At 39.9% G+C, this 15492-nt stretch overlaps 1 protein-coding gene across 17 annotated transcripts in view; it reads left to right on the forward strand.

Annotated features, from left to right (window-relative positions):
- lrrc7 (leucine rich repeat containing 7) overlaps positions 1-15492 on the forward strand; it is a 148860-nt gene that overhangs the window by 77054 nt on the left and 56314 nt on the right. For all 17 annotated transcript variants that reach the window (XM_085253105.1, XM_085253106.1, XM_085253108.1 and 14 more), the window contains one exon: positions 13585-13787. In XM_085253105.1, the coding sequence (XP_085109231.1) occupies positions 13599-13787 (189 nt within the window). In that variant the 5' untranslated portion in view covers positions 13585-13598. The remainder of the gene's footprint in view (positions 1-13584; positions 13788-15492) is intronic.

Consider the following 15492-nt stretch of genomic DNA (forward strand, 5'->3'; position numbering starts at 1 on the left):
CGTCTCTACCTTGTGAGCCACAGATGATAATGAAACTCGTTATGAGGTATTTCATGTGCTTAAGCCTACCAATTTGAGCGCTTTTTTTATATAGCTCAAAAATGAAGGATACCTTAAATGACACATCAGATCTTGATAAATTAAAGGTTTCATTTGAAAAAGGGTCATTAGAATTTTATGCTATTTATGCCTTTTTTTGCTGCTCTTTTTTAAACTTATTCTTTTTAAACTGTATTGCTTATTGCACTGTAGAGGCTGGTGAGGAACAGTATTTCCTTTCAGGCTGGGTAACACCATAAGGAATGATAATAAACTTCTTTAGTCTTCTTGAGAAGTCATGATCATCAACCCTTTGAGGTACAGATTTAAAAAATTAAAGACTTCCCTTTATTTTATTTATGTATTTATTTATTTGGAATGTTGCAGAAGCAAATTTATGAGAGAAAAGGCTGTGGAAACACGAGCACACTTCTCTTCGACGCCGATGCTGTCGATAAAATGTCAATAGTTGCCACCAGGGTTTGCTGCAGGCCAGGATGCGTCGCATATATTGCCCCAAACTAACAGAGTCATGTGCTATTCTTGGCTGACTTTTTAAAATTGCCAAGCATTCCTGTTGAGCAGCTAATTAATAAAAAGATCTATTAGCCGCCATATGAAAACAGTGTACATGATAGAATCCCTGCAGTAGCTCGGATACGTTCATATCTGACAGCATGATTCTCCCTGACTGCCTGTCACGCAGCCCTTTTCTGTCTGGCTGCTTGTTTATCTGTCTTTATTGCAAACTATTTATAAATCCCACTGTTTGTCTGTCTAACTTTCAGTCTGTCATTTGTGGGTACTTGTCACTGAAGGCAGTCACGTCCTAAAGTTTTTCTGTGTACACAGTGAGAGTCATAAACATCTTTTTCAGGTCACTCTGTGGTTTCGGTAACAACGCTTTGACTCATTTGGCGCGTTTGTATATTTGTTCATTCATGCATCTGAGCATAATTGATTGTCACATTTCGGGTGCAGGTGAATTGTCAGCTGTTCTCGGCTTTGTTGTGTCAGCTGATTGTTATTTTTAGTGTGAGTGATGCAAGGGTCGTTGGGTTTTACAGACGTGCCACCTGGAGCCACAGTGGCAGGCAGATTGGACTGGCTGAGAGTGTGAAAACGCCCAGACTGTGATTCATCAAGACCGTGTTGTGATTCCTCGAGGCTTTGTCCTCTTCAGAAAAATGCAAACCATTTGTTAGAGCACAGATAAATGTTTCCCTGACAGCAAGGCTTTTTAGGGATGGGAGCGACGGGATGGAATGAAACGGTGAGAACTGGGGATGGTTTGGGGGAAAAGTGAGGTAAAATATTTTATTTGTATCTGTTTTTTCACTTAAATCAACCTAAAGGTAGGGAAATATGAGGCGGGAATAAAACTAACCCACACAACTTCAGAAATTTACAAAACCTTCACACTGCGCCTAACTAAAATAGACAATTAAATTAAATGTGATCTCCAAAAAAAGCTACTAACTATTCAGTAAACCCTGTTATTAGTGATCTTCAATAAATATTACCACTGTTTTGTCTACGCTTATGAAAGATGAATTCATAATTAAATTAATTAATTAACGTCTCACTAAATTAAGTGAGACTTTAATTCTTATGAGCATTATAAAACTTCCAGAGGTAACCAGAGGTAATTCTGACCTTTTAGCCACTGATCAGTGTATTAGCAGACTGATATTTTTTCAAATTTATAATAGCCAGTAAATAAATCTTAAAACTGTAAAGAAGAGATGGCGGTGTGTTGATGTTGCATAATTCGTCCACAAGAGGGCACTCTCAGTTTCATTGTTGGCAATGCACCTGTTTGGAAGGACAAACGTAAACAAATAAATAAACAAATGTAACACATTTTAGGGAAATCTTTTTGAGTTTTTGTATCTAAAGAAAAAAGACTAAAATTGGGAATTATATCAGAATATCAGCATCTGTCTTAAAAATCCTACATCACTCCTGTATGTCGATGTTGCCATTAACATAAAAACCAGGATGTCACACATTCAGAATGTCAAAAAAACGAAGAAACACACAAACGAACGGCAATACTCGAGACTTAGGGTCTAATTTAAAAGAGCTCCTGTCTCATCTCCTTCACCTGCTTCTCGCCTCTCATGTGAGCTATTATGCATCATCTAAAATCAAATAAAATGTTAAAGATTTGCATTTTCTTTCTTTAAGGAAGTACAGGATAATGACTACCATTTAAAACACTGAATTCATTTCAGCAGTTGAAATTACAAGTTACAGCGCGCTGGACCTCAATGTGAACCAGCGGTCTGCTTCACAAAAAGGATGGCATAATAAGCTGGCAATATAGTTTTATACCACAACAAAAACAAGAATTATCATGGGAAATGACATGGCGGTCCTTCTGCCTCCCGTCTGACCTCGTCTGCATCTGCTCCTTTCCTGGAAAAAGACACCTCCCTAGCCTAACCTTGCTGCATTAAAATCAGCTAGCAATTCTTAGCCTGTTGTTTTCTACTTATTATCCAAGTCCGGGACAATCTGTTCAGACTCTCTTGGACCAGAAAAATTTCACCCTGACTTTAACTAGTTATGATGTGTAAGCATGTTTGCAAAATCCCTCTGCAGCTCAACATGTCAGCCTCAATAATTCAATTCAATCATAGCACTGAATTGATCCTTTTGACCCTATTTACACAGAGTGCCAACTCTTAATGAGCGCAAAGACAATGAGTATATAATAATCACAAAAAACAGCTTTACTTAATCATTTTATTCCTAACAGGTATGACTTTGTAACTTTAGACAAACAGCTTTGACCTGTGATGCCAAAAAAGAGCAATAAAGTCCTTCATTTTTTCTATATCAGTCGTACGGTTTTTCTATTCCAAAACAAGATAACACATTTTTTTTAATTGCTCAGATACATATCATGGATCAGCCTATCCGCTGTCTTTAATGCCTTTTAAGGTCTTTAACATTAACTTTGAAAGCAGCCCTGAACGTTGTGTGGGATATCTGGTTAAGTCAAGCTACCGAAGCTTAACCAGATCTTAACCTTTGAAGTAGCAGACGACAAGAAATTGTTTCTAATTTGATATATTTTCTGTGATACTTATGTTTTGTGATTATTGCCAACAGAGAAAATACCCCAGTTTTTTTCTGGGGTTTTTTTTCCATCAGATTATTCTTCCAGACTTTGCTGGCTTGCTATTTATAATATTCATCCGGTACTTATCGATCAGTCTCTTTACATTTTTTTCATTATATTTTTCCTACATGAACTTATGCAGTAAATAACCAAACAAATTGTTTGGGGGGGTCTGATATGATGAGAAGACATTGTGCAACAGACAACATCACGAGTGAGTTTCCCCACATTTTAATATGTAAGAAAATATCAGAAGATCGGGGCGTTTGTCATCACTGCAAAGTTTATTTGTGTGTTGAAATGTTAAAGTTGTGGAGCAGCACAGGACAGTCTGACAGTCAAGCAGCAGCTGATACGGGTAGCCTGCTCCTTCTACTGGTTAATGCCTCATTCAGTGCTGGTTGTCCGGCCACGCTGAAGGGTGAACGGTTTGATTGTGCACCAAAGTTCCACAAAAGCAAGCGGAGGCAAAATCCACTCAGTGATGACGCATCGTTCAGACTCACTTTTTTATGACGACTCTCTTTCAAGCCTTTTTTGCAGCCAGATGCCTTGTTATCCCAGACTGTGGATTTGTCTAAAAAGCTTAATATCTACTATCAAAATCAGTCCTCCAATGATAAACCTGTGCCTCAGACTTATATAACTTTTCACTATTCCAGTGTACGTATGTGGGATGACAGCACATTTCTATAGGACTTTTCAAAAAGAACATCTTAAAATGATGTTCTCTGATGATCAGAGACTCAAGCACAATTGAAATCTGCATGTGTGTGTGTGAGTATTTTCATGTGGTGGTAGTACAGGTAACTGCCCAAAGTGCTTATTTAATGTTTAGTAAATGTAAAAAAAAAAAAACAACAACCCAACAAAACACAGAAAGTGGCAGAACAAGCTGTTCTTGGCCGCTAGATAACTGCCTCCCACATGCACACACACACTCACACTCAGGGATTTGCTTGACAATGTGGAGCACTGGGATGTGAAACAGGATCTTCCGTGTCCTCTCACCGTCACTGACACAAGTAAATGAGTCAGCATGCATGACTGTTTGTGTCACTGATTTGTATGTGTGTGTGTGTTTCACATGTGCTCGTCCGCGATAGCGTGCGACTGTTGTGAGCGAGTGCAGAAACCCTGGGGCGATATCCACAGAGCGCAGCTCTCCCGCCTTTTGCGAGAAACAGAAAAGGAAACACGAAGCGGTGGCATGGAGCTGTTCTCGGGCTCTTATTCAGGTGCTATAAAAGTGTCTGACATATCTGAGTCTACATTAAGCGTCGCAGAATGTGGAGCGCTCGCCCACCGAGTGCAGCATGTTCTGTTTTATGACACAGAAGAGAGAGACAGAGAGAGCAGGAGAATGAGTAAAAATACACCCAGCTCCTGGGAGACGGTCTCTATGGCAGCGGTTACCGTGGCGACAGTGAGGCTGCACGTGAAGCGATGGCTGTCATGGCACCCCTAGGGGAATTCACCCTCTTGAGCTGCTGGAGGACATGCACAGATATTCACAAACACACAAGCTTGAATGAAGAGCAGAGGGAGGAGGAAAGCGACCGCTCGAGGGGAAATTCAGGAGAACTGCCGATCGCTCGCTAGCTGTGGTAAAAACTTAACTCTGGGGGACTGCCGAGCTAAAGCAGAGTTTGCTTGAACATTTTATGAAGCTATATAATTTTAAAAGGAAATATTTTTACCAGCTCAGACAGTGCAGTTGAGTTTTGTGTGACATTTCAGCAAAGTGTCCTGCAATTCAGTAGTTGGGACCAACGTTAAAGATGGTTTGTTTTGACTTATTAGTAGACAATAAAGGGGGGTCAAAAGTAGTTTTTGTGACTCTGTGAAAAAGGTATGTGAAGAAATATTTCTTACATTGCTTGGTGTGTTCCCAGTGCTTACTGTATATGTACACTGCACAGCCAAAAAACAAAAAGTCCCACACTCTAATATTTTCTGGGACTGCCTTTAGTTTTATAGGCACTACACACTCACTGAGGAATTGTTTCGAGATATTTACAAAGTGTATTTAAATATTTTTTCAACAAGATCTTGTAACCATGATGAGGCAGTCAGACTGCTAAAGTCTTCTGCAGCACATCCAGAAGATTCTCAGTGGGTCTAAGGTCAGGTCTCTGGTGATCCCTGAGCCAGTGAATTCTGTCATCTGTCATCTTGGAACGTGCTCGTGCCGTCAGGGATGAAAAAAAAAATATTGATGGAAAATCCTGGTCAGTCAGTACAGTATATTTAGCAGAAAAACAATTGTCTTTTTTTATTAACAAACACCTGATCATTTCAGTGTGGGCATTGACGGTGAAGGGAGGGAGGCAGGACAAAAGACACACTGTGGAAGAGAGCCAGAGATTAATAACAACTAATAATTAAATGCAGAGCAGAGTATTAAACACACAGAGAGTATGAAGAGGTGAATGAAGAAAAGAAACACTCAATGCATCATGGGAAGCCCTCAGCAGCCTAGGCTTATAGCAGCATAACTAAGGGAGGATACAAGGTCATCTGATCCAGCACTAACTATAGCCCTTGATAAACTGTAAGGACCTTTTCACATAATGAAGTCTGCACATTTTTACCAATACTGCTGCATTTTTACTTTCTCCTGAGTTGGATTTTTGGCTCTCTCTCGAGTATTTTTAACAGCGTGCAGTGTGGCGTTAATACTTCTTCATCACAGTCTTCTTCTTTTTCACCCGCTGCTGGTGTGTAAAAGTGTACATGTGTGGAGGTGCTTAAGTCTGTGCGTGTGCACATGTGGGCGGGTGTATGTTACAGTAGCAGTTCTTGTAAACCTTCTCACTACATCTTTGTTTTCTGTTTTATGTCATAATTATTATGATGATTACCAAAGCTATTTAAATGTGTGTGTGTGTGGGGGGGGGACTTGCACTTGCACATGAAGCATTGCCTCTGCAGAGTCAGTCTGCTCCGTCATGCTGTTTCCATAGCAGCAGCAAGAGCCAACACAGCCAACCACGCTCACTTCCTTGTTTCATCCTATTGGTACTGGCTCATTCTGACTCCCATCCAAATTGTATTTCTTTTTTTTCTTTTTTGTGCTGCATGCTATCTGGATGTCTGGGCAGGACTGGACACACTTCGGCACCCCCTTTACATTCACTCTAGCAGAGGTGATCAGTGTGTTAGAAATAAAGACAAAACCTAACGATGACTAAAATATTTCACTGCATCCATGAATGGCCACGTGGCCAAGTCCTTTGCACTGTTATATTGATATATGGGTCACACAGAGCAGTCTTCATCCTTGTTATTTGTCTTTTGGTGTGATATCTGTTGTGAACAGTGGCAGCACAGCGCCCTCTTCTTTTCCTCATGAACTTCAGATAATCAGTCTGTGCAGGTGTCCCACACCCATATTTGCTATTTGTCACCCTGCTGTTGTTAATACTTGCCTGGGCGACATCAGCTCCTCTCTCTCGTTCCCTCTCCGCTCCGTTGACAAAAAGCTGTTATTTTTAGTCTACTCTGTCTTTGTAAATTAAGCTGTTACATCCATAACCGTGAGGGCAGAGCAGGCAGCTGCACTATCAGTAGCTTATAGAAACAGATTTCTTAGCAGACGGCGAGCTCATATTTTGCACATGTTTTCAAGACAAAAGTTTTTTTTCTGTGCTCCTTTTAGTGAGTTCTGTAATTACTCAAAGTCACCTCAGTCAGGAAAACAAATGTTTTTGCTTATGTGTGATGGATCACACACACACACACACACACACACACACACACACACACACACACACACACACACACACACACACACACAATGAATAATGATAACTAAAGCCAAAAACCTCCAGAGTCAAAAAAGGCACGTTATAGATGGAAAATGAGTTTTAACAAACTCTGATTTGTGGGTCACGTCACCTGTGGTTAGTGTTACTGGTTTCTTTGGAACATAATACTGGGCCATCTGGCTTAATGATTCGAGGATGCTGTAGACACTGAAACTGATTTTGCATGTTTGCTAATTATGTATTTTTAAGCCCAACAAGCAGTCCGCCTGCCTTCTTACTCAGCCACTGAGAAGATCCTTAGTGCTGTGTAACCACGATGGAGTGTGTCAGCTGACTTCTGCCGCCTGTGCTCAGACAGCCACACTAGCAAGCTGATGTTCTAGCAAGCTGAGCGTGGACACATGTAGTGTGTTACCTCTTTGTTTAGGCATCTTTATATTGCAGAGAATCTAATAAAGATTGTAAAGAGCAGCAGGATGTATTGACCTGTGGTGTAGTTTGCTCCAGGCCCGGATACTGTTAACATTAAATGTTTCTGAGAAAATGCTGTTGGGACAGCAATGTTAAGTCCCAGCCAAAATGGTTGTGGTTTGATTGGGGAACTTAATTATAAAGCAGATGACCAGAGGGCACATTGTTTCCAAGTCAGGCCCTTTCTTAGAAATCAGGAAATATGGATCACATCAGTGTAGTTGTGTAGCTATGAAAAAAAGCAAAGCAATACATCTGTATGTGTTTTCTTTAATATATTTGATAGAGAGTCTTTTTGGTAGTTTATTTGGTAGTTAGGGTTGGATCAGGTGACCCTGAATCCTCCCTTAGTTACACTGCAATAGGTCTGGGCTGCTTGGGGCTTCCCATCAGTGTTTCTTTTTCACTCGCTATATGTTTATACACCACTCTGCATTTAATCAGTAGTTATTATTCATCTCTGGCTCTTTTCAGCATGTCTTTGACTTGTTTTCCTCCCCTTACCCCAACCAGTCTGACAGGTTGCTGCCCCTCCCTGAGCCTGCTTCCTGCAGAGGTGTTTTTCCTGTTTAAAGGAAGGTTTTCCTCCCCACTGTCGCCAAAGTGCATGCTCAAAGGGGATCATATTATTGCTTGGGTTTTCTTGTTTTCTTTGTATTGTTATAGGATCTTTACCTTACAATATAAAGCACCTTAAAGCAGTTGTTGTGATTTAGCACTATAAGTAAAACTGAATTGAATTGAACTGAATAGTGCCGCGCAGTACTGCACTGTAATACTTTCAATAAAAGGTAGACATCTGATGTTAGCATGTTTTAAAGTTCTCATATCTAGAAGAGATATAGCATTAATATTCCATAATATGCAGTGTACATCATGATTATATTGATTATACAGTTTATGTCACAGTAGTGTAATTAACACATCAATTTCTTCAAAGTCTCCAAAGTGACGTAGTTAGTTATATATTTAAAAAATATATAAGAAAACATTAGGTTAAAACTTCTTACACTTTCTTAATAGCATCCACGCTATTTGCTTTAAAACTACACTCTCCAGCCACTTTATTAGGTACACCTAATTAACACAAATTAGCCAGTCACATGGCAGCAACTGCTTGCATTCAGAAATGTTGAATGTGGGAAGAAAAGTAATTTTAGTGACACTGAATGTGGGAAAGTTCTCAGTACATTTCAGAAACTGCAAAGCAGGAAAGCATGGATCCATCTGGCCTTGTATCGATATTTCAGGATGATAGTGGTGTAATAGTGTGGAAGATATTTTTTCGTTGTACTTTGGGCCCATTAGTGCCAACTGAGCCTTGTTTAAACACCACAACCTACCTGAGTATTGTTGCTGACCATGTCCATCTCTTTACAACCACAGTGTAGCCAACTTCTAATGGATTCTTCCGGCAAGCTAACATGCCATGTCACAAAGCCCAGTTTAGGCTCAAATGGCCTCCGATGGCCCTGATTTTAATCCAGTAGAGCACGTTTTGGATGTGGTGTAACAGCATATTCACACTGTGCATGTGCAGCTGATAAATCTGCAGCAAATATGACATGCTATCATATCAACATGGACAAAGATCTTTGAGGAATGTTTCAAGCATTTTATTGAATCTATTTCACAAATAATTAAGGCAGGTGTAACTACTGAAGTGGCCGAGTATCTGCGGTAAAAAATAATACACAGACAAGCCGCCGCCAAACAGCATCGTGAGAAGCACTGACTGCCGGGTTTACACATAGAATAGGCAAACAGTAAATGTCAGCTGGCCTCATTACACCTGCACTGAGCATGACTGTGGATAAGGATGCATTGATTTTAATGGTCCAGTCCTTTTAGATAAACAGTCCTGCAGGATCTGCGACCTTTTTATCTGATTTCAGTGGCTTGCAAAAAGCTAGAACAGATAACACAGTGTACTCGCAATGTTCAAGATTACTCTCTCTATCGTCTGAATTCATCTGGTCTCACTGTGCTGGACATGTGTGTGTTTATAGCCAGATAAAGCTGCAGGTCTTATCTCTGAGCCTCCTGGTGTTCCTCTCACTGCTCTCTACACCTTCTTATTTTCACGTTCTCTCTTTAGTTTCCTCATCTCTTTCTTTTCATGCCGCTGTGCAGCTTCTCATCGCATCCAGTTGCTGTTGTGCTCGATGGCAGTTGAAGATCAAGCAGGAAATTGAAGTCCAATCACTGAAAACTCGCTCTTTGTTCCGTTTGAAAGGGCTGGCGTTAAAATGTCTTTATTTGTCAATAGATTGAGCGCAGCGAGCGAGTGGGTTTGCAATGATAAAGCTGAATGATGAGTCCTCACTCAAGGACTTTAATAACCATGGTTAGCCTACTTATGCCATTCAGCCACAAGCTTTTTAAATGGAGTTGTGTAATGGAGCGATGTTGTCGCAGAATTACAAAGGATTCGGTCTAATTATATGGCTCTGGCTTGTTGTTTGAAAAGACCATGTGTGTGTGTGTGTGTGTGTGTGTGTGTGTGTGTGTGTGTGTGTGTGTGTGTGTGTGTGTGTGTGTGTGTGTGTGTGTGTGAGACAAAGCGAGCCGACTGGGTAACTGCTGGTTGGCGGGGGATCACTGTGATACCCATCTGCCATGTGAGTTTTACATCTGCCTGACAGTCATGTGAAGCTTTTAAACTAATGTGGGTCCTTCAACACCTGTGACCTAAAGTATAATTTCACATTTTTCTCTGCCTTGGAACAATCTTCACGTATCCAATATGTACAGTGGCTGTTCAACACGGTTGAATTAAAACACAAAACAAAAACAAAACATAAAGGTCTGAATAAAACATGTCTCACTTCACAAAAATGTGGTGCTAGTGTAAATGATATCGTTCTCTAAAGTCACTTATAATACGACTTCACCTGCAGTTTTGGTTTGGTTGGACGGGGACACTTAGTGTCAATACCCACATTAGTTTAATTTTACTGTAAGAGCAAACCTTTAGCAGTGTCCATGTCTGATCTGGCTCAGAGTCAGTCTATTTCAAAAGGATGTGGGCACTGATTCCTGTACTTGACCATGGACTCAAATCTGAGTACAGCAGTAGTTCATTCAAATTCAGTGTAAGAAAACAGCTCAAATAATCATTCAGCAATTTTAGATCACCGCGTTTATATTTTTTGGTAGACTACTTTGTTTTTGTCTCTCACAGGGTTGTCAGTCAGCCACACTCACATTTACACAAACTCAATTAAGAGTCAGGATGAGGAGAACGTTCAAACTTGACACCACACAGAGAGGCTCGAGCCAACAGAACGATTTGGTACGTGCAGATTAAAATACTTTGTATGCTGATTTTGAACTATGGTTTAGATTTAAAAGGATCAGCTCACTAATTTTGGACATCAAGATTATCTTATCTTATTATTAATGTCGTAAACCACTAACCAAATTATGAATAGATAACAAAATCTGATATTGTTTATGTTTTCACAAGTAAAAATAATGTTTTGTGTCCAGTATTTTTATAGAAAAACCATGAACCATACCACACACATCCTGTGTCTGGAAGACCCTATCTCTACCTTTAGGATTAGGCCCTTAAGCCCAGCATAACTAATGCAGCATAACTCTCTTAGTTATGCTGCAGTAGGTGTAGACTGCTTGGGGAATCCCATGATGCATTGAGTATTTCCTCTTTAGTCACCTTTCTAACTCACTATGTGTTAATAGACCTCTCTGCACTGAATCATAGTTATTATTCTCTGGCTCTCTTCCACAGCATGACTTTATCCTGTCTTCCTTCTCTCACCCCAATCGGTCACTGCAGATGGCCCCGCCCCTCCCTGAGCCTGGTTCTGCTGGAGGCTTCTTCCTGTTAAAAGGGAGTTTTTCCGTCCCACTGTCACCAAAGTGCTTGCTCTTAGGGTGTCATATGATTGTTGGAGTTTTCTCTGTATTTATTACTGTAGGGTCTACCTTACATTATGAAGCGCTGTTGTTGTGATTTGTCACTGTATAAATTAAACTGAATTAAATTGAACTACAGCATTTGAAGCCTAAGCTAGTGTCTAATAGAGGTGGGGGGAAAAATCGATACTGTGTAGTATCGTGATATTTTGTTTGCTAATAATGTATCAATACAGGGACAGCAGAAATCGATATTTTGTTGCAAAAAAAGTTTTTGTGCTCTGACTTCAGAGCATGTTGATCAGCTCCTTTTTCTGAGCAAGAATCCTGACATTCCTTCACTGTCCAAATGTGTTTAACTTTTTTTTTGGCAGCAATAAACATGACAGTTTACTTATTTTAATTTAAGACATGTTTTATTTTAATTAAGTTTAAAACTTTTTTATGTAATGTAAAATTATATTTTGTTTTAATTTACTTTCAAATTCTTCAGTTGCTGAATGGGCTGCATAGTTTTCATAAATTGCATAGTTCAGAATAGCTATAATTGTACCAGATGGTTGCATTCAGTTAAGTTGGACTAGACTGTAATACAAACCGTTCAGTTTGTCAACAATAAAACTGACTGAAATGAGAGAAAGACTGAGTGCGAGACTTTGTTATTAGATAAAATGAATATTGATAAAGTTTACCTTTATGTACAGAATCTGAATATCGCAAAATATTTTAAAAAATTGCAATAATATCGTATCGTGCGTTAAGTATTGTGATAATATCGTATCGTGGGATGTATGGTGATTCCCACCTCTAGTGTCTAATGCCCTTCACTGGCTTTGCATTGATTTGAAGGTTGAGAAGGGCAAACATTTCAGAAATTACTCTGTTGAAAGTAAAGGTTGCTCACCCCTCTCTCTTTATCAGTTGATATCTTCCCTTCTTTCCATGGTCAGATGAGGGTGCTATGTGTATTTGCAGCATCTGTTATCATCTGGTACACTTGCATTATTTTTTCTGTAGCAAAAAACACCAATATGGACTTGCCTCACCATTTATGAGACTTTCACACAGTCCATCAAACGTTTTTGGTTTCAGCCTCAAAGGAATGCTAGTTTCTTTTCATGCTTGTTACTGTTAGCTAACTAAGCTTGATGATGAATTTGGACAGAGGAACTCTTGTCACCCCAGACTTGACTGAAGCTATTGAAGCTTAGTAGTTTCTGCTGATACTGTTCTCGCTTTTCCTCAGGTGGTTATTGGTGGGGATCAAAGTGTTGTTAGTTGTAGGAAGTGATCAAATTTTTTTGTCACATATTTTGTCATTCTTCTTGTCATGAATTGGGGCTTTGATGTGTCACACTGTATAAATTACCACCATTTGGTGGGATCAAGTCTGAGCAGGCTTGATTACTTTTGACAGCTTGCTTCTGTATTTATGAGGACCTACAGAGTGCCTACAGATAGAACAAGTCAGTAATTCATTAAAAATTATATTGCAGTAATAATGCATGATTGCTACAAAATCCCAAGACACACTAACGTGACTCAGCAAACCATTTGGTCACCACTGGTTTCTCATCCTCTGCAAGGCTGTGGAGGGCTCACTATGCATAAGATGAACAGTCCTCCTGTCTATGCAAGGCATGTAGGTGATATTTGTACAATGAAAAGCTCCTATATCTGATCCCACTGTGTTTAACACATTGTTTTTTGCACTTTGAGATTCAAATAGGCACATTTTTTCCTTCTGCACAGTATGAATAATTTTGCAGTAGGTGGATTGTGAAAATGTTTCTTTGTGCATTTATTTATTTCATTACTCATCAAAAGATGCAAAATCTGTCACTGTGAATGAATGCAACTCACATTTTTTATCACGTAGTTTTTAGAATTTGTTTCCCACGTTTTATAGAAAACCCCACTCACGATTTTTTCACTATCGAAACACTTTGTATAACTAGTTTCTTATATCAGAGCCTGTCTTTTAGTACACTAATCTGCCCATATACTGTTAATGATGCTATCAGACTGACAAGGTTCTACACAGAAGAACTCCATCAGGTAGCATAGCATAGCATCTTTATTTATAACGCACTTTACATCCAACAGTGTTGGCCAAAGTTCTACAAATCTAAAACAAAGAGAAAACAGTTTAAATTACATATAGAATATCTACAATTTAAAAATAATATAATTAATAAGAAACAGGTACAACAAACCTGTTAAAATCACGAGCTGCTGAACCTTAAAGGCCTCTAACATCATGTCTGTTCTCTCCTTTTCTCACCATTTCAGTGCAGTGTCTGGAAATGACCACTAAACGGAAGCTGATTGGCCGGCTGGTGCCGTGCCGTTGTTTCCGTGGTGAAGAGGAAGTGATCTCAGTGTTGGACTACTCCCACTGCAGCCTGCAGCAGGTCCCCAAGGAAATCTTCAGCTTTGAGAGAACTCTGGAGGAGCTCTACCTAGATGCCAACCAGATTGAGGAATTACCCAAGGTACCCCTGAGTCATATGTTAATTTTTTCCTGATATAGCTCTTCTTCCTTTTATTGACCTCTTTTGGGGGTCAATAATCCTTATGCCTTTTTTAAAATTTCTTCTTCTACTATTAAGCTTCTACTACTAAACTAAAATCTGCTTTTTCTGACAGTTGATCAAATTCACAATTAATAGCTGTTCATCCACTGGTACCCTGAGTAACAATTAGGGATCACAAACTGCCTTTTCACTTCACCCACTCAGGTTTATTGAGCTAGTTCTGCACCTTTTTTGTACAGTTGTGTATGCAATGCTGACCATTAGTCATGTTGCTTTGTTTATGATTTTTTCGAATTTGGATTTCGGATGTGAAACACTGATGCTAACTTAAAATGCCCTCTCACTATTTTGTGGCGATACCCTTACTGGGCAATATTGATACATTAATATCCATGAGTTCACACTGGGAGCTGCACAGAAGCAGCCCACGTGGGGACTGCTGATGCAGAACGCCCTTCTAAAATTTCAAGGAGAATTACAGGTGCTGCTTATTAAAGGGCCGTCACATTTTATGGATATCCTGGCCTGGTTTAAATGACAAAGATGTTGAATTAGATTTCTAAATATAGCCAGCATGAATGGAGACAGTCTAATAAGGATGTATGAGATGAGATGTGCGACCTCGCATTTAACTTGCACAAAAACATTCTGCTCAGTCTTGACAATGTATGTCTGTGCCAGCAATGCATATTAAGTCTCTGGCTCCAATGTGAGTGAGTTGGGCAGCTTCTACATGTGTGTGAGTGTTTAGAAGGCTCTGTTACAGTGGCCTGCTGTGACCTCTCCACTCAGAGCAGATCTGTCCATTTTAGAATATATATGCTGTGGCTTATGTGCTGTACTTTTTACTGAAGAGAATGTCCTAGAATTAATGAAGGTGACATATTGCCTGGTCAATAAAATAACAAAAATATATATGATCTTCAGAATTAAAATCACCTGCTTAAGATTGGGTCAGTTCTTCCCCCAACATGCCTCCAAAGTAGCTTTGGTATGTCTGGGCATGGACAAGGAAACCATAGATGTGTCACTTGACGTTGGTCTACAAGTGATGGCAGCAGAGTCTTTGGATCCTGAATAAGCCCAGATCTTTAATCAAGTTTGGATCTGGGAACAGTGCAGTTGTTAGCACTTTCACTACGTAGCAAGAAGTGGTTTTAGATGTGGTCAGGGTTATTTCTGTGTGGAGCCCGTGCTGCCGTAGTTTCTTTCTAGGTACCTCCCACAGCCCAAAAACTTGCACATTGATCTGCAGGAAAGAGGCTGCTGCCTCTTCAAATGTTTTGAGGGTTTTGCAACAATATACTACAGCTAGCTAGTACTTTTTAAAGTAGCATAGAACACATCACATCAAGAAGGTCCTGAGTAAATGTGGTTATCCCAGCTGGACTTTTGTCAAAGCTGGGAAGGCACCTATAGAAAGTTCCAGCTGATCCAGAAGAGAAGGACAACTGCTGCCTAAGCGAAAACCCTTAGTGACCCATACGTGTCAGGAGTATCGGAGCAGTTGAGACGCATTTTTTCTAAACACCGTGTCTCTGTGGCTTTTACACCCCAAAAAACGCTGAACCAAAAATTGGTCCACCCCAAGGATTGGGTCCCCTGACACAAACAGAGTAACATAGTGTACGCTGTTAAGTGCCAGGAGGACTGCCAGGATTTA

Source organism: Mchenga conophoros, linkage group LG17 (genome assembly GCF_057382185.1).
Source record: "Mchenga conophoros isolate Kocher_MC1m ecotype Shallow Benthic linkage group LG17, M_conophoros_male_GT1.1, whole genome shotgun sequence".
In the NCBI taxonomy this organism is placed as follows: Eukaryota; Metazoa; Chordata; class Actinopteri; order Cichliformes; family Cichlidae; genus Mchenga; species Mchenga conophoros.